Here is a 23,660-nt window from a genome sequence, read left to right as displayed (position 1 = left end):
CAATCGATCCTTACAACCTATAAAACATGTTTGTAAGCCTATAGTAAAGAAAAAGACCACTGCCAATGGTGTTGGGTACAACACCATCAAAGTCAAAGGACCAAGTGGAGAGAAAAATCCCAAGGGATCAAAACAAGTTCAAGAAGGGGCTCAATGTTACTTACTAGGCTATAGGACAAGTGTGTACCACTAAATGTTAATTTGGTCCAAAATGTGAAAGGGTAGATAATAAGTGCGCTAAGTATCTCCAGGTCCACATTACACCACATTTTTGCAGTATTTTATCACATACCTCTTCCGCATGTTACATTACATCCCTAAAACCCCTTACATCACAAAAATCACCTCCACATTGTTCCTATCACCAAAAAACCCACTTGACTTTCCAATTTTCAAATTTTTAGCCCAAGGGAACAATCACAAACCCAAAAAGAGGCAAAATCACATTCAAGGCAAGGGGACATAATGTCAACCACCCATGAAGAGAAAATGCAAAAAAGTTGCAAAAATGACACTATAGATAACAAGCGCTCTTATTATATCTAGAGCCAGAATGAGTCTATTTTTGCAAAATCTTGCCACCATCAACTTTAACATGTTATTACAAACCCAAACATCACTTTTGGGACGAATTGGATATCCCAAAAATTTGCACCAACACTCAGTCATTTTCAAAAGCCTTCTAACCAAGAATTGACTCTAACCTGGCATTCATGCATCCAAATTTTCCCAAATCCCAATCCTACGTATTTTCAATGCCTACAACCCATATGCACAGCCAAAGTTCAGATCTAGAGCCATAATCATGCCTTAGATAATAAGCGTACTTATTATCTCATATGTAATTTTTTAGCCAGATTGGTTTTTCAGTGATTGGATTTTGTTTTCACTGGTTGTCGTAGTGATTATTTGGCTTCAAGTTTAAATTTGATTCGCTACAGCTCATTTGGGGCTTAATAAGAGAATTTCAATTTTGAAATGTACCCAATGAAAAATCATGTTGTATTGACTCCAGGTTCAGTGCAAAACTTAACAGCAACACCAAACAAGAAGACTCAAAAGCAAAAGCTTCTAGAACTGCTTGAGTATCAGCTCAAAGAGGAGTCTATCCACAAAGCAAAGAATACATTTGCTGGGAAACACTAATGGAAAGATAGCATGTGGCCATATTCCACAGCAAGTTCAAGAGTGCAGACAACCAGACAGTGGAGTTGCATATTTTGTCCAAGGAGATTTATGATGTGACACAAATCCCAGAAATTAGGGAATCCCACCGCAAGCTCGGCCTATTGCCATTCTACCAGATGGAGCCTTAGGGAGTGGACTTGCAGAGGGCCTATGAGCTGTTGAGCTCAAATTAAGAAGACAAAATTGCAAGAATCTCAAACTCCACTGGTCAAGCCACCGAAGTCAACATCACCAAAGAGATTGTGGCTAAAGCATTGAAGCTTCCAACTGAAGGAGAGTCTATGAGATCCAAGGAAAAGAAGCAGACGAGAGTCTTCACCCAAATTGCTGCGACAACTGCTACCTTCCAAAACATGATTCACAAGCCAGCAGAAGAATCCACCCATCTCTGCTAGAAACATTTCCACTTTACTTCAAAGAGACCCACCCCACTAAACTTGCTCGAATCATGTGGTAGCCTCATCTTTTACTATGGCTCTGAAGACAAAGCTACCCATGCACATCAACCATGCCTTCTATGTGCTAAACACTCTCAAGAGCACAAAGATATCCAACAAAATCAGCTACTTGGGAGCACCATAGCTCTTAACCAGAATTGCATATCATGCAGTGGGAATGACAAATAACCTGCCACCTGCCCTTGACTAGAATGCTTGGCTTGTGGGTGTAAAGTGTGAGTTTTGTCCTAAAGTACGAGTCGAGGAGAGAAGAGTGGAATTATCCCTCATGGTGTGGAGCAAGGCTGTAGAGCTACTTAAAGCTCATTTCATGAATGAATAAACACAACTCTATTTTGCACTACATGCTTGTCTATGGTGAGTCTGTGCTAAGCTAAGTCAAACTCAAGATTGTGTTTATGATTCCAAGCTAATTCTATCTTGGAACCTAATTCACTTGAGTAATGATCTTGCTTACACACACACTCACACTATGTTTCTCTTTCATCCACCCTAGCTAGCACGATCCCATTCCCAACAAGTGGTATCAGAGCTTTGATGTGCTAGCTAGGTTATTACCATGCATTTGTGTTAGTGTGATTAGCACTTGGTAGGACTAGCATTCCTTTGCATTGCATGATTCCCTTTTGTGTTAATCACATGCTAATCACTCTTTTGAAGCTAATCAACAATGGGATATGCACCCTTGAAAGGACGTGCCACTACCCACGTACATTGAGCTGATGATGGAGGATTAGTCATCATCAAGAATTGCTAAACAAGCACTTTTGTATCAATGGTTGCATTTTAGATTGCCCCTTTTGTGTCGATTTTTTCTAAGTCTTCCTCTTAGTTAGTTTCATCAACTTCTATCCCTTCTTTTGCATTACCCACATCTTCTCAAAGAGATCCTTGCAAGCTTGCCATAGAGCTTTCAAGCCCACGGATCCGACACCCGGAGCTCCTCAAACCTCATCACAAATTTGTGCCTAAAAATAGGTGTGTGTGTGTGTGTGTGTGTGTGTGTGTGTGTGTGTGTGTGTGTGTGTGTGTGTGTGTGTGTGTGTGTGTGTGTGTATGTTTTTGCGGGTGAAGCACTGTAGAACCAAGAGGAAATATCTTATTTTTGGCTTACACCTCATGTGGAGCCCATTGGACCCCTTGGTCTAGCAAAAACACTCAAAGTTATTGTGTCTTTGGTGGGTTGTGGGTTCAAAGTGGGCTCCCTTAAGCGAGCAAGTCGAGGCGGATCTCTGGCAGGCGGTAAAATCCAACTTTTTGCCAAGGTTGGGTCCGCCAGGCTTCTATTCCCATGCCGAAGCGCGCTGTCGCGGACTCCACTTGGCTGTACTTGAAGCCCTTTTCAGGTCTGCCCCTACGGGGGCCCCCTTCCCACGGTGTTGGTGCACCCAAAAAGCCAATCCTCAAGAGGCCCCCCTTCCCCCAGTTTTGCTGCCCCAAGCCATAAAGGGGTTATTCCCACAAGGGGCTCCTTCCCACGATCGTTCCCGAAGGTTTTTCTTACTGGTGCTAGCTCCCATATTAAGCGTGTTGTCCCACAAAGGTGTGCACACAAAGGGAACCTTGAGCACCTAGCAGAGGTCTTAAAACTCCAAATTTTTCAAAGACTTCAACAAGGGATTTTAAAGGCGGCCATCAAACTAGCACCGAGCATTCAAAAGTAGATCACTCCACGACGGCTTGGCTAGATATCAAAGCAAAACAGAGAAGCATTACTTCTTTGCAAAGAGGGGTTTCACCTCGGTGAAGAGGAGCCTCACAAAGGAAGAAATTTCTCTCTCTCTCTCTCTCTCTCTCTCTCTCTCTCTCTCTCTCTCTCTCTCTCTCTCTCTCTCTCACACACACACACACACACACACACACACACACACACACACACACACACACTTTGTCACAGCAAGCTGACCATAGCTACACACACATACACACACACACACACACACACACACACTCACTTGGTAAAACTAAGTTGCTACCCAGCGCTGTACAAATGCTGGTGAAGTTAGTGCTTTTTACCAACTTTTGGGGCTACCCTATGGATACTAGCCCCTAATCTATCTCTTAACTTATACTTTGGCCTCTTGAGTATTTTGGGCGGCTTTCGAGTTCATTAACTCTGCTTGGTTTCCATCAAATCGTCGCGGCTATCATACTGCATCGCGGCCCGGATCTCTTTGGGGATTGCCTCTGTTGCGAAATCTTACATTCTCTCTGTCTCTAAACCAGGCAGCTATCACATTAAGGAGTGCATTAGATGATCCTCCTTGGTGCTTCAAGACCATATATAAAGAGGTGAGGGATCTTCTGCTCCCTCACTTAGACTTTGTTGTTTTTTCTTGAGAAAAAGTGAGAGGAAGGAATGGTGCAGTTGATTCATCTCTTGAAAAACATAATGCTGGACACACGGTGCCTCACAGGTAGGACCGTTGTAAATCTGACGGCTTTGTTAAGTTGTAATACTAGTAGATGGCATCGAATCTTTCATATGGTGATTATTTTGGTGTTTTGACACTGATGGGGAATATTAAGGCTGAAAGCCTGGTGAGTTGTTGGGTATCCATACCCCTTTGGAAGAACTGGTCTTTTGGGATTCTTTTGAGAAACTGGATACTGTCTTTTCACATTAATAAAGGATTTTTTTGTTGGCTTCTTGACTGGTATTGACTGCATACTTATTAGAAGATGACATCAAATATTTATGCATATGGGTATTATTCTGGGTTTTTTGTACACTAATGGTGAGTATAAAGGCTAAATGCCTGGTGGGGATGCTGGATATGCATGCATTTTCTGATTACTAGAAGGTGAGTTGTTGGTTATGCTGCCATATTCTGATGGTTGCAGTTGGTTATGTTACATTCACAAAGAAGGAAAAAAGGGGGAGTTTATACTTGAGGATCTGGCCTGGTCTAGCTGGTTCTACACAGACTGCTACTTGCTTTTACCTTGGAAATTTGATTGCAAAGGGGGATGCCATATTCTGATACTTATAATTGTAGCTTTCATTGGATGTTTACCTATCTTGGCTTCTGGGAAACTATCATGAGTATTCTTCTGCTTACTAGCTCATATCACTAGTTGAGATAAATGATCCTTTCAGGGGGGATTTTCTTTCTTTCTTACATAGCATTGATTACCTATACTCACCTTAGGCTTTTTTTGCTTGACTTAAAGAATGACATCAGTGAGTTAAGGGAGCAGCAAAAAGATACACTAGTTTTGGTTATACTGGTTATACTGCTTGTTTCTGATGGTTGCAGTTAGTGATGTTACGCTCCAAAAAAAAGGGGAGAGCTTATACTTGGCTTGGTCTAGCTGATTAGACTTTACATCTTCAAGCTTAATCTAAGGAACACTGCAAAGTGGTATATTGGTTTTGTTGCCATTTTCTGGTTCAGTTTTGTTCACATCAGCATATGATGTTGTTTGGGCTTCTTTATCTAGTATTGATTGATCCTCAGCTACTGTGCTGAAGTATAGCCGATACAAGTATTGCTCGATATTTTAATTTTTGACAGTTTCTTGAGCTTACTTTATGGTTGCTTTTTTGAGTGTTGCATACTGGATCCTACTTTGATCTACTGCTCTGTTTTTGACTGGTTTATTTACTGATTTTTACTGGTTAGAAGGAGTGATCACCAAGATTGCTATAACACAACCTAATTCGACTGTTAATACTGGATACATGAGTTTCTCTAGGAATGCTGGCTATCTGTTGGCTTTGGCTTGCCTTTGCTAGCTGTTTTGATTATCTCAACCTGAAGCAAATTTATAACGCATACCTTGTTTGGTTGTTGATTGCGTTGATTTATGGAAGAAGTTAAAACAAATGGAGTAACTCTAGCAGGAATATGATGCTAGAAAATCCTTCGTACTTTATTATACAGGATAGTAATTGGTCTAATAATTTTTAAGTTTGACATGGATAACAACTGATAGATTCCTTGAAGCCTACCATACATAGACAAGTCTAACATATCTGTTGTCGTGACTATATGGATGCAGGTGAGAATTCTATCTTGGCTTAAAGAGGTTTAGCTTGCTGCAGTCCGACTTTGGAAGCATTTTAATGATGCAATTGGGATAGTTTTTGACACCTTTGTATAAATTCATTTGGAATGATACTTCATTCTTACTATATTGTACAGTTTTGATTCAAAGACTAAATTATTTCTGTACTTATCTTTGCCTTGACATCTTTAGCCAGTCGTCTTTTTGAACATCTTGTTCAATTGGTGTGTTATTTATATAGTTTAGCAGCTACACACACACCTCTAACCACCAGGCCCTCCCAGGCAACTGGGAGGACTAGGATGTTGGCTTTAGATATGTTTTTCTCTGTAGGCTTTGAGTGACCCACTGTCTGTAATTCCTTTACTGGTTGACAGGTGTTAGGTGGTCTCCTGACTATAAACTGGATTCCTTCCCACGACTATTATAGTCTTTATGGCTCAGTCGTTGTTAAGTAGCAGGTTAATCCAATTCTACTTACCTATGCTTTGGCAAATTGGTTTCTTGACTGTTGTTACAGGTACATGCTACTCATATGCTGAACAAGATGAATTTTCGGAACAAGATGACTTGCCTTATGTTTTTCTTCCACCAGCTACTCAATGACAACCATACTTACTTCAAACTGGCTGACAAAGCCTTAAAACTCCTACATAGTAATGTCTTCCTTGAGGACTTTTATCTGCAGACATTTCTTTCCTTTTGAGGGTCACTCTTAATTTTTCTATACTCATGAAATTAAAAATCTCATCTTTCTGGTGAGGCAGTAGGCCCATACACAATGGGCCTACTGCTAAGACCCATTGTGTATGGCACCTGGGTTAGGGCGGGTACACACACACACACACACACACACACACACACACTTTGTCACAACAAGCTGACCATAGCTACACACACACACACACACACACTCACTTGGTAAAACTGAGTTGCTACCCAATGTTGTACAACTGCTGGTGAAGTTAGTGATTTTTACCAACTTTTGGGGCTACCCTATGGATACTACCCCCTAATCTATATCTTAACTTATACTTTGGCCTCTTGAGTATTTTGGGCGGCTTTCGAGTTCATTAACTCTGCTTGGTTTCCATCAAATCATCGCGGCTATCATACTGCATCGCGGCCCGGATCTCTTTGGGGATTGCCTCTGTTGTGAAATCTTACATTCACTTTGTCTCTAAACCAGGCAGCTATCACATTAAGGAGTGCATTAGATGATCCTCCTTGGTGCTTCAAGACCATATATAAAGAGGTGAGGAATCTTCTGCTCCCTCACTTAGACTTTGTTGTTTTTTCTTGAGAAAAAGTGAGAGGAAGGAATGGTGCTGTTGATTCATCTCTTGAAAAACATAATGTTGGACACCCGGTGCCTCACAGGTAGGACTGTTGTAAATCTGACGGCTTATTAAAGTTGTAATACTAGTAGATGGCATCGAATCTTTCATATGGTGATTATTTTGGTGTTTTGACACTGATGGGGAATATTAAGGCTGAAAGCCTGGTGAGTTGTTGGGTATCCATACCCCTTTGGAAGAACTGGTCTTTTGGGATTCTTTTGAGAAACTGGATACTGTCTTTTCACATTAATAAAGGATTTTTTTGTTGGCTTCTTGATTGGTATTGACTGCATACTTATTAGAAGATGACATCAAATATTTCATGCATATGGGTATTATTCTGGGTTTTTTTTACACTAATGGTGAGTATAAAGTCTGAATGCCTGGTGGGGATGCTGGATATGCATGTATTTTCTGATTACTGGAAGGTGAGTTGTTGGTTATGCTGCCATATTCTGATGGTTGCAATTGGTTATGTTACATTCACAAAGAAAAAAAAGGGGCAGTTTATACTTGAGGATCTGGCCTGGTCTAGCTGGTTTCTACACAGATCGCTTCTTGCTTTTACCTTGGAAATTTGATTTCAAAGGGGGATACCATATTCTGATACTTATAATTGTAGCTTTCATTGGATGTTTACCTATCTTGGCTTCTGGGAAACTATCATGAGTATTCTTCTGCTCACTAGCTCATATCACTGGCTGAGATAACTGATCATTTCGGGGGGGCTTTCTTTCTTTCTTACATAGCATTGATTACCTATACTCACCTTAGGCTTTTTTTTGCTTGACTTAAAGAATGACATCAGTGAGTTAAGGGAGCAGCAAAAGGATACACTAGTTTTGGTTATACTGGTTATACTGCTTGTTTCTGATGGTTGCAGTTAGTGATGTTACACTCCAAAAAAAAAGGGGAGAGCTTATACCTGGCCTGGTCTAGCTGGTTAGACTTTACATCTTCAAGCTTAATCTAAGGAACACTGCAAAGTGGTATACTGGTTTTGCTGCCATTTTCTGGTTCAGTTTTGTTCACATCAGCATATGATGTTGTTTGGGCTTCTTTATTTGGTACTGACTGATCCTCTGCTGCTGTGCTGGAGTATAGCCGATACAAGTAAATTGCCGATACAAGTGTTGCTCGATATTTTAATTTTTGGCAGTTTCTTGAGCTTACTTTATGGTTGCTTTTTTGAGTGTTGCATACTGGATCCTACTTTGATCTACTGCTCTGTTTTTGACTGGTTTATTTACTGATTTTTACTGGTTAGAAGGAGTGATCACCAAGATTGCTATAACACAACCTAATTCGACTGTTAATACTGGATACATGAGTTTCTCTAGGAATGCTGGCTATCTGCTGGCTTTGGCTGGCCTTTGCTAGCTGTTTTGATGATCTCAACCTGAAGCAAATTTATAACGGATACCTTGTTTGGTTGTTGATTGCTCTGATTTATGGCAGAATCTAAAACAAATGGAGTCACTCTAGCAGCAATATGATGCTAGAAAATCCTTCGTACTTTATTATACAGGACAGTAGCTGGTCTAATAATTTTTAAGTTTGACATGGATAACAACTAATAGATTCCTTGAAGCCTGCCATACGTAGACAAGTCTAACATATCTATTGTCTTGACTATATGGATGCAGGTGAGAATTCTATCTTGGCTTAAAGAGGTTTAGCTTGCTGCAATCCGACTTTGGAAGCATTTTAATGATGCAATTGGGATAGTTTTTGACACATTTGTACAAGTTCATTTGGAATGATACTTCATTCTTACTATATTGTACAGTTTTGATTCAAAGACTGAATTATTTATGTACTTATCTTTGCCTTGACATCTTTAGCCAGTCGTCTTTTTGAACATCTTGTTCAATTGGTGTGTTATTTATATAGTTTAGTAGCTACACACACACACACCTTGTAATGAAATAAATTTAACCAAGCACAACAATTTCAAATAAAAATCAAATTTTTTTTGGTGCTCGTGTAAAGAGGTAGACACTGGCTAGGAGAGTCTCCCAAGCTAAGTCCCCTCTATTAGCACAAATAGGGGAGAAGGGAGTAAAAAAAATCAACGGGGAGGGGTTTCACAACTGGCAAACAATGTTAAGAGGATACCTAATGAAAAAATGTTTATGGTCTATCATCAACACTACCTTAGAGCAACAAGCCGAACTCGATGGAGTGTACAGTAGGGCATCTACACTCATAGTAGCAAGTGCACAGAATTTGGCCAAAGACAAACAAGCGTTAGGAATCATCATCACCTCCCTGCATGAAAACTATATGAATTTCATAGATGAATGTAAGCATGCACATGATGCTTGGAATGTCCTAGAAAGTAATTTTGGAGCCAAGGCCAAAAGAAGTAAAGTTAGTCTCAAAAGACAACTTTACAAGATCGCTATGATTAAAGGGGAGGACATTGCTAGCTTAGTGAATAGGCTTAAGAACATTGTCACATGGCTCACTTACATCAAAGTCGGAGTACCAGAAGACGACAAAGTGGCCATACTATTAAGTGCACTACCACCTTCCTAAAGTATGAGTCAAGGAGAGATGAGTGGAATTATCCCACATGCTGTGGAGCAAGGCTGTAGAGCTACTTAAAGCTCATTTCATAAATGAATAAACACAACTCTATTTTGCACTACATGTCATAAAATCTAATATCTAACCAACCCAAATGATTTTCTCATATTAAATTGATCACTTAATGTGGGAGAATAAACGGCAACAAGTGTTAAGATATAGATATGTGCTTATAGATCTATCTCAACACGGGGCCAATAGTAAAGGGGCCCAAATGGGAGATGGTCTATCAAGAGCAAGGCTAACCAATGGAGCATAAGACCTTAGGGTTAGCTTCATTGAAGACCTCCAATAATGTGTGTAAAAGTCCTTTGACCTTAGGTAAGCTAGGGCTGAGCTTGAGGTGGGAACCCGGCCCAAACTCGAGGTGCTTGACCTGCTTGAGGTGCTTGTCGTGCTTGAGGTGTTTGTCCTGCTTGAGGTGCTTGATTAAGGTGCTTGAGGTGCTTGACTTACTCCATGCTTGAGGTGCTTGACTTGCCGCTTGAGGTGCCTTGACATGCTTGCGTGAGATGCTTGTGGGAATACCCCCTAGTCCAAGTGCTTTGTCATGCTTGATGACTAAGGTGCTTGAGCTCCTAAAGTCAAAAGCATCCCTACAAGAGGGGGGGCGAGCCCTTTTCCTAGGGATTAGAGAGAGAACACACACTCACACTCACAAGGGAAGCCCCAGCTTGAAGAGGTAGCAAGGACACATGTCAGGTCCCTACCCATGTTACCTACATGTGTTGTTTGAAGCCTATTGGCTAGGCTTCAAAGGGTTCCAATGATAAATTACTTGAATTATCTAATTGTTTTTGCATTTATCAAGTCCTCTCTCTCAAAGGGGAAAGGGGGACACTTGTCCCAAGGCTATCCCTGTTGCTTGTAATGGCTTCTGCTTGTGATTGGCTAGGCCTGGAGGGGTCCAATGAGCTTCAAGCATGAGCTACAAGGGGGGGTCGACCCAAGAAAGCTAGGGGGGTGCTTAGGGGGTATACTCACCCACACACACTCACAAGCACTCTCATTGTGTGCTATGCAAAGTGGAAGAGCTCCCTCTCCAAGCAAGAAAAGGTTGAGAGCCTACACCAACACTCTTGGCTATGGAGTGCAAATCCAACCAAGAGCCATGCTTCAATGCTTAAGCTTGCCATCTCCTTCTTCTTCATTACTATGCTATTATGTATGCTAGCAACAAGAGTATGATAAGTGAGGAACTAATTCTTTCTCCTACGAAATGTTTCTTCTTCCTCTTCCCTACCCTCATTCCCTGCTAGCTCTCTCCACCTTCGAAGGTGTTTGAGGTCTTGGGACTGAGGCTTGGTATAGTTAAAGCTTTCTTCAAGTTTAGGTTATGTTATGATGGTGATGCATGAAGCTTTCCATCTTCATTGCTTCACCTAGGTCACAAGGAACACAAAGAATGTATTGTAACAAGTCTCTCTTTATGGGAGAAATCATAATACAAATGCCTATTGGAGGGGGGACCGACTCCACATAAAGCCGGTCCTCAACTGTTGTCATGTTCTCTAAATTCTCTCTCTTGCAAAAGTATTGTCTATGCCAAGTTAACTAATTGCTATAATTATGTTGCTATCTTCAATTATGTCTACCCGCTATGCTCACAAAATCATTTCTTGAAAGTACTCTCATTAAATTCCGCTACTCTCAAATTGAATAGGCAAATTCCATTGCACTACATGCTTGTCTATGGTGAGCCTGTGCTAAGCTAAGTCAATACTCAAGATTGTGTTTATGAGTCCAAGCCAATTCTAACTTGGAACCTAATTCACTTAAGTGATAATCTTGCACACACACACACACTCACACACTTGCACTATGTTCTCTTTCATCCATCCTAGCTAGCACGATCCCATTCCCAACAATGGGGGGCATAAAAAATGAGGAGCAAGAAGATGAGGAGGACGTAGTACCTCTTATCAGGAGATTAAAGAGAAAGATTGTTCAATAACCTGTAGAAGATGAAGAAGAGAGTGATGAGGGCCCAATGGAGGAGCCCGAGGACTAGCCCTCTGAGGAAAGTGCTCCAAGCACATACCTTGAAGAAGAAAAGAAAAGAACAACCAAAGGTAAACAAAAGATAGACAAAAGACCAAGCAAAAGAGCACGAGTGCCCCCACCTATCATTATTGAAGAACGTGCACAAAGGGTAGCTTGCCTCCAACAAGAAAAAGAAGCTTTTGAGAGAGAAAGAGGGCTCAGAGGAGATTTTGAAGAGTTTTGGCAACCTAACCCTCAAAAGTTACGTACAAAGTATCCACTATACATAGAGGAAATGGATCCTTTGGCTGGAACAGATCTATGGGTGAGAAGAGCAAGAGGAGAAAGCAAAAAGCACTGACAAAGACAAAGCGGTGGGCAGATCTGGGGAAATAGAAGCTCCTCAAACCTCTCACAAGCCGCTCTCTCCCATCCATGAGGAGACACAAGAAGCAATATCACCAAAGCCTCAGATTGAAGCCACAATCCAAGAGGAAACACTAGAGGCTACACCAGAAGTTAAATCATCTAAATCGAGATTAAAGCTGCATTGCAAGAGCACACTCAACAAGAAGATGACCAAGAAGATCAACAAGTATCGGCTCCAAGGTGAACCCCACCGGTTGGAATCTACAGGACAAAGAGAAAGTAAAGAGGAGTTTGGGAGGAGGCTAGCACATCTATGGCCAACCAAATGGCTCCTTTGGAGGACATCGATGATTTTGCCGAGCACATCCATTCAATGGTGGACCTCATGAAGACTGAAGGATGCTCTTGACAACAGAGCATCCGCACTCTAGAGAGCAAGGAACATTGCTGGGCCACAAGGGTCAAAATCTGTTGTCAGAAGTGACCAGCTCATTCTAGTAGAGTAAATGCATTTGAGCCTTTCCACTTCATGCAACTTATATAAGTGGTACTTGTGTGCAATTGTGTCTAATTGAGGTCAATCCTATTGTTGTTAAGATAATGAACCTAGGCCTGTGTTATTGCACCACCCAAAGCTGTTTCCTTACTCATATTCAAAAGATGTAAGTACTGCATAAATGAATGCACGAGCCTTTAGACTTCTACCTTGAGGGTAAGGGTAAAGAGACAAGTTATTTTTTTATGGGCCATGCTAGAAATTAGTTGCATAGAAGTGAGTGCTTTCCTCCATCTTGATTGTGTGTTTACGTTTTCTGTTAGTTTGCACACATACATGCAACTAGGTAGGGGTTCACTTGCATGCATATAAGTCTAGGTAGTGCAATGGAGAACCATATACTCGAGCTGAGTTGAAGGATGTGCACTATGTCTGCTATGGTGGTGCCTTGAGTCAACATTTTTTAGCTACATGATGGGAATGGAATGGTGGAGATAGTTTCCAGTTTTTGAGTACCAAAAGGTAGTAATGTGCATTGAAGGGAGAGCCTTTTTTGAGGCCAGTCAAGACATTACTCAGTGCGTGATCTTTTTTTTTCAAATGTGTCTTCTTTTTTTATTGTTGCTAAGTGAAGGCCATTCACAAATTACCTTTCCTCAAAAAAAAAAAAAACAATGAACATCTTCTTGCTTCAAGCCCAATCTTTCTCTCTTGATCTCCCTCTTTTGCTCCCTTTTATGATCCTCAGAGCTTTTTCTCGGCATTGTATTCTCAAAGGAGGTTTCTCGGCGTTGTATTCTCAAAGGAGGTTGAAGAGAGGAAAGCAATGAAGGGAAGTGTCTAGATCAGTACATTCGGCCTGCGCTTTAGCACATATGAGATTGGGAAGAATTGAATGGTTCTAGAAACAAAGAGAAGCAAAGGTGACAAGGTCAATCGATCTATGTCTCATCTCTTTCTCAAGCACATGTTCCATATGTATCAAGGAGAAATGTTGTTGCCTAATATCAAATGCAAATGGGCAAGGATGCACCCTGTGTGCTGGATCAAAAGATGTCCAAAGAAGAGTAGCAAAAGCATGGAAGTGGTGGCATGCAAGGCAAGGTCAACCATGCCCTTGCAAATGAGCGTGTTAATGGTCGTGTAATGGTCCATTGATAAGAGTGAACGAGACTCTCTGTAAGCAGGTTGTGCAAGCTCGTGAGTCGTACATTCCTAAAGTCAAAATAAATATTGGGATCACAATTCTTGTGAGGTTCACTTCAGATGCCATAACTTTCACAGACTTAACCTAAATATTTACCTTTGTGACTAACTATTTCACAAATAAATATCGCTAAGAATTTGGAAAGGCCAACCAAGCACGACTGCATGGGTCACTGGGTGTGACAGATTTGCTTTTGGAACAGTTACGTTTTCCGAGTAAATGCATTCCCTGGGGCTCCATGGAGGATGGTAACTACTTTAGAGGGCGTGCTGCACATATACACACGCGCACACAGACAGACTTTGAGAGAGAATTCGAATGGTAGCTTCTTTCTTGGCAGCTTAGAAGGGAGTGGAGTGTGGCAAGCTAGTGAATTGTTAGTGGGGACAGAAGAGCCGCTGTCTGCTGCTCTTCCTTCAATCCCACCTTCAAGAGCAGAGCAGATGAAGGTTTTTGGCAAGCAGAGATGGCCTGGTAATGGCGGCTCGAGAGGCTAGGAGAGCAGCACTGCGAGGTAAGCGAGGTATCCGAAGCGGCCTTTTTTTTTGCGTTTTTTCTTGGAATAAAGCGCAATTTCTAAAGGCCCACTCGGGCAAATGGCAATGGCAACAACAGTGGGTGCCGCATCCCTCATTCCCAGCAGGGCAGCGGCTTCTGCAGCGGCGACCTTCGCTTCCTCCTCCTCTGCTTCATCCTCTCCTTCTCAATTAGCTTCCCGCTTCTCTTTTTCCAGCAGACCACTGCGCTTCCTGCACCACCACCATCACCCACCAATGCCCCCGCCCCCTTTTCTCGTTAGATCACCTCCCCCTCGTGCTGCCCTCTTGCAGCCTGATGGTGGCCTCCTTGTTGATGTGGTGGTTCCATCTGCAGAACGTGCCTCCAAGCTCGCTGAGGCCCAACACCTACCTCAGCTGTCCATCTCGCGCATCGACCTTGAATGGGTTCATGTTGTCAGCGAGGGTTGGGCTAGCCCCCTCCGTGGCTTCATGCGTCAGTCCGAGTACCTGCAATCTCTGCATTTCAACTGTCTTCGACTCCAGGATGGCTCAATTGTCAACATGTCTGTTCCCATTGTTTTGGCCATTGACGATGCACAGAAAGAGTCTTTTGGTCCTTCTTCTGCAATCACACTTGTGGGTCCCAGTGGAAATCTCGTGGCCATTCTCCGCAAGTATGCCTTTCTTTCTTGCTGTGCTTTCTGATAGGATTTATGTAGGTTTTTGAATAGGTGTACCTCATCAGAAATAGGTAAGAGGGGATTTCATGTCACCTCACAAATAGACGTTGCTCAGACTGCATTTTGGGGAAAGTTAAGTGCTCTTTCCTAACGTGAGGCACATATCATTTTGCATGCTAGCAAACAGGAGGTCAAGAGCCTCATAAATGTGGCACTCTACCTTTGCATGTTGGCAAGCGATGCAGCGCTTTGCCCTCCCTGCATCCCCCCTCTCATAATGGATGTGTGATGCTGATTCATGTTTTGAATTTTGCCTACAGCATTGAAACATATAAGCACAATAAAGAGGAGCGCATTGCTAGAACATGGGGGACAACTGCCCCTGGGCTGCCCTATGTTGAAGAGGCAATAACTCAGGCAGGGAATTGGTTGGTTGGTGGTGACCTAGAGGTCTTAGAGCCTATCAAATATAATGATGGCCTTGACCATTATCGCCTCTCTCCAGCAGAACTGCGCAAAGAGTTTGAACGCCGGAATGCTGATGCAGTTTTTGCTTTCCAGCTCAGAAATCCAGTGCATAATGGGCATGCCCTTTTGATGACAGACACACGCAGGCGACTATTGGAAATGGGGTTTAAGAACCCAGTGCTGCTACTGCATCCCCTTGGTGGCTATACAAAGGCAGATGATGTGCCTCTTGCATGGCGAATGAAGCAGCATGACAAGGTATGGTTTATGTCTGCATGACAAGTCAAGTGCTTGGCAGGATTGCATTATGCCGGGTGAATTTTTGGTAGAATTTTGTTGCTATGTAGAATTTAGTTTGCTAAATTAAATAGTTTTGTACAACAGCTTTACCAGAGGAACATGAGCTGACATTAAACTTTTAGGAACTTTCATTCTTAGATGTTACTTCTTTATGTAGGTACTTGGAGAAGGAGTCCTTGATCCAGAAACAACAGTATTGGCTATTTTTCCATCTCCCATGCACTATGCAGGACCCACAGAAGTTCAATGGCATGCCAAAGCCCGCATTAATGCAGGTGCTGATTTCTACATAGTAGGCCGTGATCCTGCTGGAATGGGCCATCCCACAGAGAAGCGGGATCTTTATCATCCAGACCATGGCAAAATGGTGCTAAGTATGGCTCCTGGGCTTGAGCGTTTGAACATTCTCCCGTTCCGGGTAATGCTCTACAGGGACATGTATATGTTTTGCTTACTCATGTGTATTTGTACAACTACATGTACATTTTTCTTTAATTGTATTGAGGGCGCTTGTCCTGATGTTTTGCTTACTTGAAAACTGTGCACGTGTGTATGTAGTATGCACAACGACATGTACATTCTATTAATTGTTCATGTAATAAAGACGCTTGCACTAGTACAATGAATGTGTCTTACAATGTTAACAATATGGTTGGCTCACATGTTGTGTAATTTTCATTTTTTGATCTTGTTTTAGTATCGTGGTTTTTCTTTTTCCATAATTGCGAAGATCATTGACATTTTTAATTTGTAAGTAGGTCAAATATTTAGATAGTGCAAGAACATTAGAATTTGCTTCTAGTTTGATTTTGAAAGGCGATTGGCCTAGCAAAGCCTAAATTCTGTGTAGCTAGGCTATGAGGTTGATCTTTTTTTGCCGGGAGGGCAGCGGGAGGGATGGAGAGAACACTAAACTCCACATCTGCCTGCACAAGAAAAGGTTGGAACTCCAGATCAGCTTGCATCAAGTTCTTGAAGGGAGAACTCCTTCAACAACTCCAACATAAAAGTGCAATTGCAGAAGATACAACAAATCAAACAATCCATCTCCTCGAAGAAACACATCCATAGGAACCCGCTCCACAAGTGTCGAAGAAGATCCCATTGCTGTCCAAACACTTGTCTTTCTGAAGAAGAAAGCCAGAAATGATGTCTCCCCCTCTGGATCCGAAAGCTGCATGCTTGCTACCCTTGTGGGAAGGCATGTCGCCATACCTCCAAGTGGAAAACCAAAGCAATCTAGCAATGCTCCACATCTTGAACCCTCCACAGGGTTCTCCTCGGTGAAAAGAGGTTGGGGTAAACAAGGGTAGAGGACGGTGAAGTCATAGGCAAGAGTCCATAGCCTCCACATACCCGAATCAGCCTTGGGGAAAACAGCAAGCTCCTTTTCTCTCAATCAAGTCCAATACGGCTCTGGATTAACCTATGCCATGCAGCCAAGGCTCTAATACCATATCAGAATAGGCAGCGGAAGATGCGATGAAGACATGGACTGGCCTCCGATCTGGTGGACTCACCAGCTTTGTTAGAACAGGCATATGCAGATGACGCTCGACTCTTTGCACAATATTACACACCTACTTTCGATAGTTTACGGGATACTCTCACTACCTTGTTATCAGTTGTGCTCTCATCAGCTGGCACAAGTCCTTTGGTTTTCTGTTAGAAGTAGTTTAGGACTTTCACTGGGGTGTATAGGAGAATTTCACTTTGTTGTCTAGAGACAAACTTGCAGATCTTTGGGTTTTCATGTTAGCATTGATGTGTCATATGAGCAATAGGTTGAGCCAGTTTTACAATTTATTAGGAGGAAGCTGTGCCATTGCTCTTTCTTGGAATTATCTTTGGCTGGTAGAGCTCGTGGTAAATAAGGTTTTGGTGATGGCCTGGTTTACTACATGTGGCATGACCTTCATCCATAGAACCTAGTCTTACATCATAACCCTGAACAATGTTCCAAACGCCCTTTGCAACAAGGACATGTTGCATTGTGTATGCTCAAAGTGGGTAGTTGTCCCCATCTAGTTTGTCCTCAACATACAACATGCGGAAAACATCATTATTGTTAGCCATGGCTGGTGATTGCACTTACGCAATAATTTGCCTATATCAAGGAAAATCTGCATAAAACCAACCGTATGCTATATAGCACAACCCATGATAGACTACAAAGTGCCTATTCTGTAGAAATCTGCACTGTTGAAAAACCTTTACAAAGGGACGAAATTACCTGTATCAAGGAAAATCTGCATAAAACCAACCGTATGCTATATAGCACAACCCATGACAGACTACAAAGTGCCTATTCTGTAGAAATCTGCACTGTTGAAAAACCTTTACAAAGGGATGAAATTGCTTGCACAATATTGCAAGTAGTGTAATTGGAGGTTGAAATGAGCCCGACTCAAAATTTTGACAACCTCAAGATCAAAGACCTAGCCCGAAGGTTTTGTTGCCCTACGAACGCTCACCAAAAATCACCTCAATCAGAGAACGTGAGTTGGAGGGTTTGATGGCGACGTTGCCTTGGATGTTGAAACCTACTCTAATACCATTTGTTGGAAATACAGTTGTAGGAATGCCCTCTAAGATGGAGAAGATGACGAAGCTCAAGAGCATATAACACATGAAGTAGTATCGCTGATTGTGGCAATACAAAGATAAGGCTTGCACTAGAGTGATGGGTGTATATACAAGCGAAGGGAAGAAAACCTCCTTAAGAGGGAAAAAAGTGCCCCGATGGGCCTAAGTTTGTTCTTAAACATCACTACCATAATATGCTAATAAACACTAGAACCGGAGAGAGAAAACATTGGAGAGAGAAAGAGACCAAAAACACTAGCTAACTCTGCAATGCACAAAACTAATACAACTAGGATGGGCACCCCCTTTGTTTATACAGGGAGCAAACTAGATTGCCTGACCTCTGTAAGAGAGGCACACTATAGGACACTGCTAAAGGTATGCTTTCATAAAAGGGCATCGATTTTGATTAGACTTTCACTTCCACCGGTGGTATGACTACCATTCGTAGCATTTGTGCATTGGTAGCTCATAATGGTTGAAATGTACACAGTACATCAATTGGACATAAGGACCGCCTTTTTGAATTGTGATTTGTATGAGAGTTAATATATTGCAACTTTGCGGTTTTGTTCGAAAAGGGTAGGAAAACAAGGTGTGTAGGTTTAAGAAGGCATTGTATGGTTTAATGCAAGTATGTGAAGTTTCATGCTTATTTGGCTACACATGGTTTTTAAATAGTCCAATTGAGAGCACTTTGTATGTCAATTGTGTAGATGATGTATTTTTTATCATTGTGCTCTATGTTGATGACATGTTGGTCATTGAACAAAATGAGGGATATATTGTTGATTTTAATGCTGATTTGAATACTCCTTTTGAGATGTCAAATTTGGGGCTTTTGCATCATTTTTTAGGCATAGAGTTTAAGATGGTTGATGAAGGTATTGCTTTGAGTCAGACAAAGTATATCGAAATATTGTTACGTAGGTTTAGCCTTGAGGATTGCAAGCCTATTGCTACTAAAACAGGCTTGGACACTCCAAGGGAGAAATCGGTAGCAACACACAAACAGAAACTTCATAATCACTGCACTTTAATATATATATATATATATATATATATAGAGAGAGAGAGAGAGAGAGAGAGAGAGAGAGAGAGAGAGAGAGAGAGAGAGAGAGAGAGAGAGAGAGAGAGAGAGAGTCGACACGGCCCGACGTAGTTCCGTGCCCAGAGAGATTGGCCCCAAAGACTTGGACACTCCAAGCGAGAAATCGATAGTAACACACGAACAAAACTTCATAATCATTGCACTTTAATAGAGAGAGAGAGAGAGAGAGAGAGAGAGAGAGAGAGAGAGAGAGAGAGAGAGAGAGAGAGAGTCGACATGGCCCGGCGTAGTTCCGTGCCTAGAGAGATTGGCCCCAAAGATTGGCGCCCCTTTCGGTATTTCTTTTTCATAAATCATTGCAGAGTACAACTCCCGCGGGTCCTCGTCTCTCAGGCTCTGTGTCCAGATGCTCTGAAGAGTGAGGCCCTTGGATCCTTTTGGGGTGAGTTTGAATTAGTTCAATCGCCCTAGACCAAAGGGTGTTGGTGCGTTCGGCGAAAGGAAAGTCCTCATTCTTACAAAGGGATGCCAAAAACAAAGCCCCAAAAGCAAGGGATCCCAAAAGCAACTGGCTCCAAAAATTGCCAACAAGCAGCCAATGCAAAGTACAGAATTCCATACAGCCTTGCCAGGTCATCAGCCAACGTGAAATGCGAAAATCCGTACAATGTGCCATGTCAGTCTGTCTGCGCTGTCATGCAGCTCCGCTCCCATGCAAAGAAAGATGCCATGAAAATGCACATTAAGTTTGTTTGAAGCCTATATGATTAATGAACAATGATTAAGGGCTGGTTGCAGGTCGAGTTCAATGCTAAATGTATGTCAAATGCGGCTGAAAGGGCCAAAACATGCCTTAATGATGCTAAAAAGTGTTATGCTTGAAGTGAACACGGATGGGGTATTGTGCCCTAGAACTGCAGTGCTCGATGTGCTCTATCGGCCTGTCTTTACGGCTCGTCGATTGGAGCTACGATGAAGAAGTTATGGCAATTTAAAGTTCAAGTCGATTGTAGATCCGTGCCAGATTGGGCAACAGTAGTAGCTGACGGAACAAAAATGAAATGACTGTATCGGGCTGAAGTGCTCACTTTGTGGAGCTCGTCGGTCTTTTCAGATCAGTGATCGGAGTTCCAGTTATTACCAAGATATTGGCCGGTAAATATTCACCGGGGGCCGGTTCCGTACCACTCCGGTCCGCTCGGTCAATGAGATGCAGCCGGGATTTAGGAATGCAAAAGACGGTACTACAATAGTCTACATGTACGCCAAATGTGGTGTACTTCTCGTAGAAGTACAAAAAGTGCTTGAAGAGCTTCGTGTTCGGAATGTGATCACTTGGAATGCATTGACTACAGGATCTATCCCAAGGTGAGAGAATCCTTGATGAGATTGTTGGACGGGCTACTAAAGAAGTTGTTGAGCCTGGTAAGGCCTTTGCCGATATGTATGCCAAATGTGGTGCCCTACAAGGACATAAAACCCTCCAAGCCCAAAGCTTTAAACCGGCCGCCCAAGGCCATAAGCAACTAAGAAAAGAAAAGCCGCCCAATAAATTAAAGGGGACCAAGTGTGAAGCTAAGAAAAACCATGGCGTTCAACAGCAGCAGGCGGATGCGCTGGAGGGAGATCCACTCGCGTTGACTCGTAGGATGCTTGGTTGAGCTCGGTCCAGAAGCGAAAGATGATCAGAATGCCGGTGCGATCAAACTTGGTGCCACTGCCGCCGCGAACCGTGCAAGTCAATCTTCGACTGCGACGTCATCAAGAGCTAGGACCCATTAGTGACGTCGCTTATGGGTGCCTAGCTAAATTTAGCAAGAGGGGACATGCATCCATAAAAATTAAAAACGTGTGGTTGGTTAGAGGATTCACCTCATCATCGTGAGTTCTCTGCTCCTCATAATTTCCTTAAGCTTCTCATAATTTCCTTAAGCTCTTCATAACCAAAATCGCCTCAAGCTCTTCTTTAAGCTCGGAAGCTCGGAAGCTGGGCCTCATGCTTCAAAAGCCTTAAGCTTAATCCGGATTCTTAAACTCCATATCTTAAGCTCGCTTAATTAAAGTCTTAAGCCTCATGCCTTCGAGCTCTAAAGCTCATTTAGCTCGGAGTCCTTCACCTCATCATCGGGAATTCTTCTCGGCATCATAAGCAAAAGCGTGGAAGCCACTCGGAATCCTTGAGCTCTTAAGCTCTTAATCCCGGTAATCCTTAAGTCTTAAGCTCTTAATATTCTTAGGCTCCTCATATCTTCAAGCTCGAGAATTCCTATTAACCTCTACAAGCTCTTAAGCTCGCTTAATCTTCAAGCTTAAGCCCTCAAGTCTTCCGAAAGCCATCTCTAATCTCCGAAGCTTAACCTATTTCACTCTTAAGCCAAATTTCCTAAACCTACTCGAATGCCAAGCCGTAAGCCAAAACTAAGCCTAATCGAATTCCTAAGCTTCTTAATCTTAAAAGCTTGATCCAAGCTCTACACATGAAGCCTAATCTCAAACCGTCTGCAGTGCCTATCTAACCCAAGCCTCTAGGCCGTCACTAACCACTCGAATCGGGAAGCAGAAGGCAGAGTAAGCAGAATTTTATTAATTTTCCTGTTTAGTACCTGGATTAAGCCAGGTTTCTTCTTGTAAAGAGCATTTAAGCTTCATTAGTGATTGATTAAACATGGATTTTGTCGATTAATTGGAATTAGGCGAACATCCTTGCTGCTGATCCTTGACTTCAGAAGAGTTTAGTGCAGTTGCTAGAGGATCTAACTGGAGAATTGGGGTTAACATCCGATTGGAAGGTAGTCACTGAAGCAGTCAACATGATTGTGAAACGACAAATGAGAGTCGACAAGATGATCGTGGCTGACATCATGGATGTTGCGGAGGAGGAACCTAAAGAGAAAACAACCTCGGCAATACCCAGAGTGGAGGAGCCAGTTCTTGACGAATTGGTAAAAGGTATTGAAGAATTGAATTTGAATTTTAAAGCTGTGAAATTTGATGGTCTAGTTGCAAAGGGGTCTACATCGGAGCCTAGGCAACAGCCACCACGCAAAGGCTGGGACCGATGCATGTGGTGTGACAGTGAAGATCACAAGTATGTCAAGGAATGTGATGATTTTGACGAAGCATATAAAAAGAATGTGGTGTTCTGGAAGGACAAGAAGATACACCTTAGGGCAACAGGTGAGATGCTCCGCCTGAACTTCGGTAGGGGCGGCATGAAGAAGATAGTTGATGAGATTCAACATAATGTTGCTCTTGTGGAGGCAGCTACATATGGGCTGCAAGTCTGCGGGAAGGGTGATGAAGATGGTGCAGGTACCAAGGGTCAATTATGGCCTTATGCTTTGAAGACATCAGAAATTGGACAGGTAACTTATGGGAAGCTGCGGCAAGTAGGGACTTCAATTCGAGAAACCACAGGGTGGGATGATCCAGTGGATTCCCTCTCGGTGTATGCATTGATTGCGAAGTCTCAAGCTAATGAGGCTATGGTGGAGGAGAAGCGGAAAAGAGATGAAGAAGCTCCTGGGACATCGAAGAGGACAACGAGGTTCAACGGCAAGAAAGAAGAAAGTCCTGCTTCTAAGCCCGCTCCTGAAGTGGTGATGGAGGATGCACCTAAGGACAAAAAGCAAGGTAAACCCAGGGGACCCTCTTATAAGCTCGAGTCTGACATTGAATTAGCTACAGATTTAAAGAAAGTCTTTGAAGAGCGAATTCTGAATAGCAAGGTGGAGCTCACATTGGGTGATATATTGGGCATTGCCAAACGTGAGTTTCATGAGGAGATAATAGATATCATAAAAAGGAAGCGGCAGATACCAAGTGAACAGGAGCCGGAGTTAGTGAAGAGCCAGGCGGTACGCCACATTGAAGCAATTCTAGACGACTATGAAGAGTATTTGGCGAATCTTGAAGAAGAAGAAGAGTCGAGGTCTCTGGTGGTATCAAATCCAACCGTACCTGAGGTAAGGCATGTTCATTTCAATGAAGATGAAGATAGTGAAAGCATACTAAGGAGTCACTTTTCAAGGACTCATTGGGCAAGAGCAACAACCGAAATTGTTGTAAAGCTTGGCGACATCGAAGAACCGGTCTTAGCACTCATAGATCATGGATCGGAGATTAATTTGATGGCTAAAAGGTTGCACAAAAAGAGGAAATGGCCTATTGATGTGGACCATGGTTGGCGGATTCGAGCTGCCAATATGCTTCCAGGCGACCTCTATGGTGCATGTACCAATGTTAAGGTAACTGTAGGGGATGTCTGTGAGGAGCAAAACTTCTTTATACAAGAGCATTCCTCTTATCCTTTAATTCTGGGGCAACCATACATTACGGCTGTGCGAATGGAAACCAAAGTGCTGGATGATGGCTCGGCCTATGCCAGGGTTCGGAGCTGTGATGGTAAGAAAGCAGTGCAATTCTTGACTG

General features: G+C 42.5%; 1 protein-coding gene across 1 annotated transcript in view; it reads left to right on the top strand.

The window, feature by feature from the left end:
• The first annotated feature begins 13,899 nt into the window (after positions 1 to 13,899).
• The window catches only part of LOC147459769 (ATP sulfurylase 1, chloroplastic-like), a 57,474-nt gene continuing 47,713 nt past the window's right edge, over positions 13,900 to 23,660 (top strand). The window contains exons 1-4 of the mRNA XM_086510976.1: positions 13,900 to 14,158; positions 14,260 to 14,818; positions 15,145 to 15,550; positions 15,750 to 16,010. Coding sequence (XP_086367102.1) covers positions 14,122 to 14,158; positions 14,260 to 14,818; positions 15,145 to 15,550; positions 15,750 to 16,010 — 1,263 coding nt within the window. The 5' untranslated portion in view covers positions 13,900 to 14,121. The remainder of the gene's footprint in view (positions 14,159 to 14,259; positions 14,819 to 15,144; positions 15,551 to 15,749; positions 16,011 to 23,660) is intronic.

This window comes from Adiantum capillus-veneris, chromosome 4 (genome assembly GCF_014529385.1).
Source record: "Adiantum capillus-veneris isolate H3 chromosome 4, ASM1452938v2, whole genome shotgun sequence".
In the NCBI taxonomy this organism is placed as follows: Eukaryota; Viridiplantae; Streptophyta; class Polypodiopsida; order Polypodiales; family Pteridaceae; genus Adiantum; species Adiantum capillus-veneris.
Note: the sequence above shows the minus strand (reverse complement) of the source record. Positions and strands in the feature narration are given on the sequence as shown.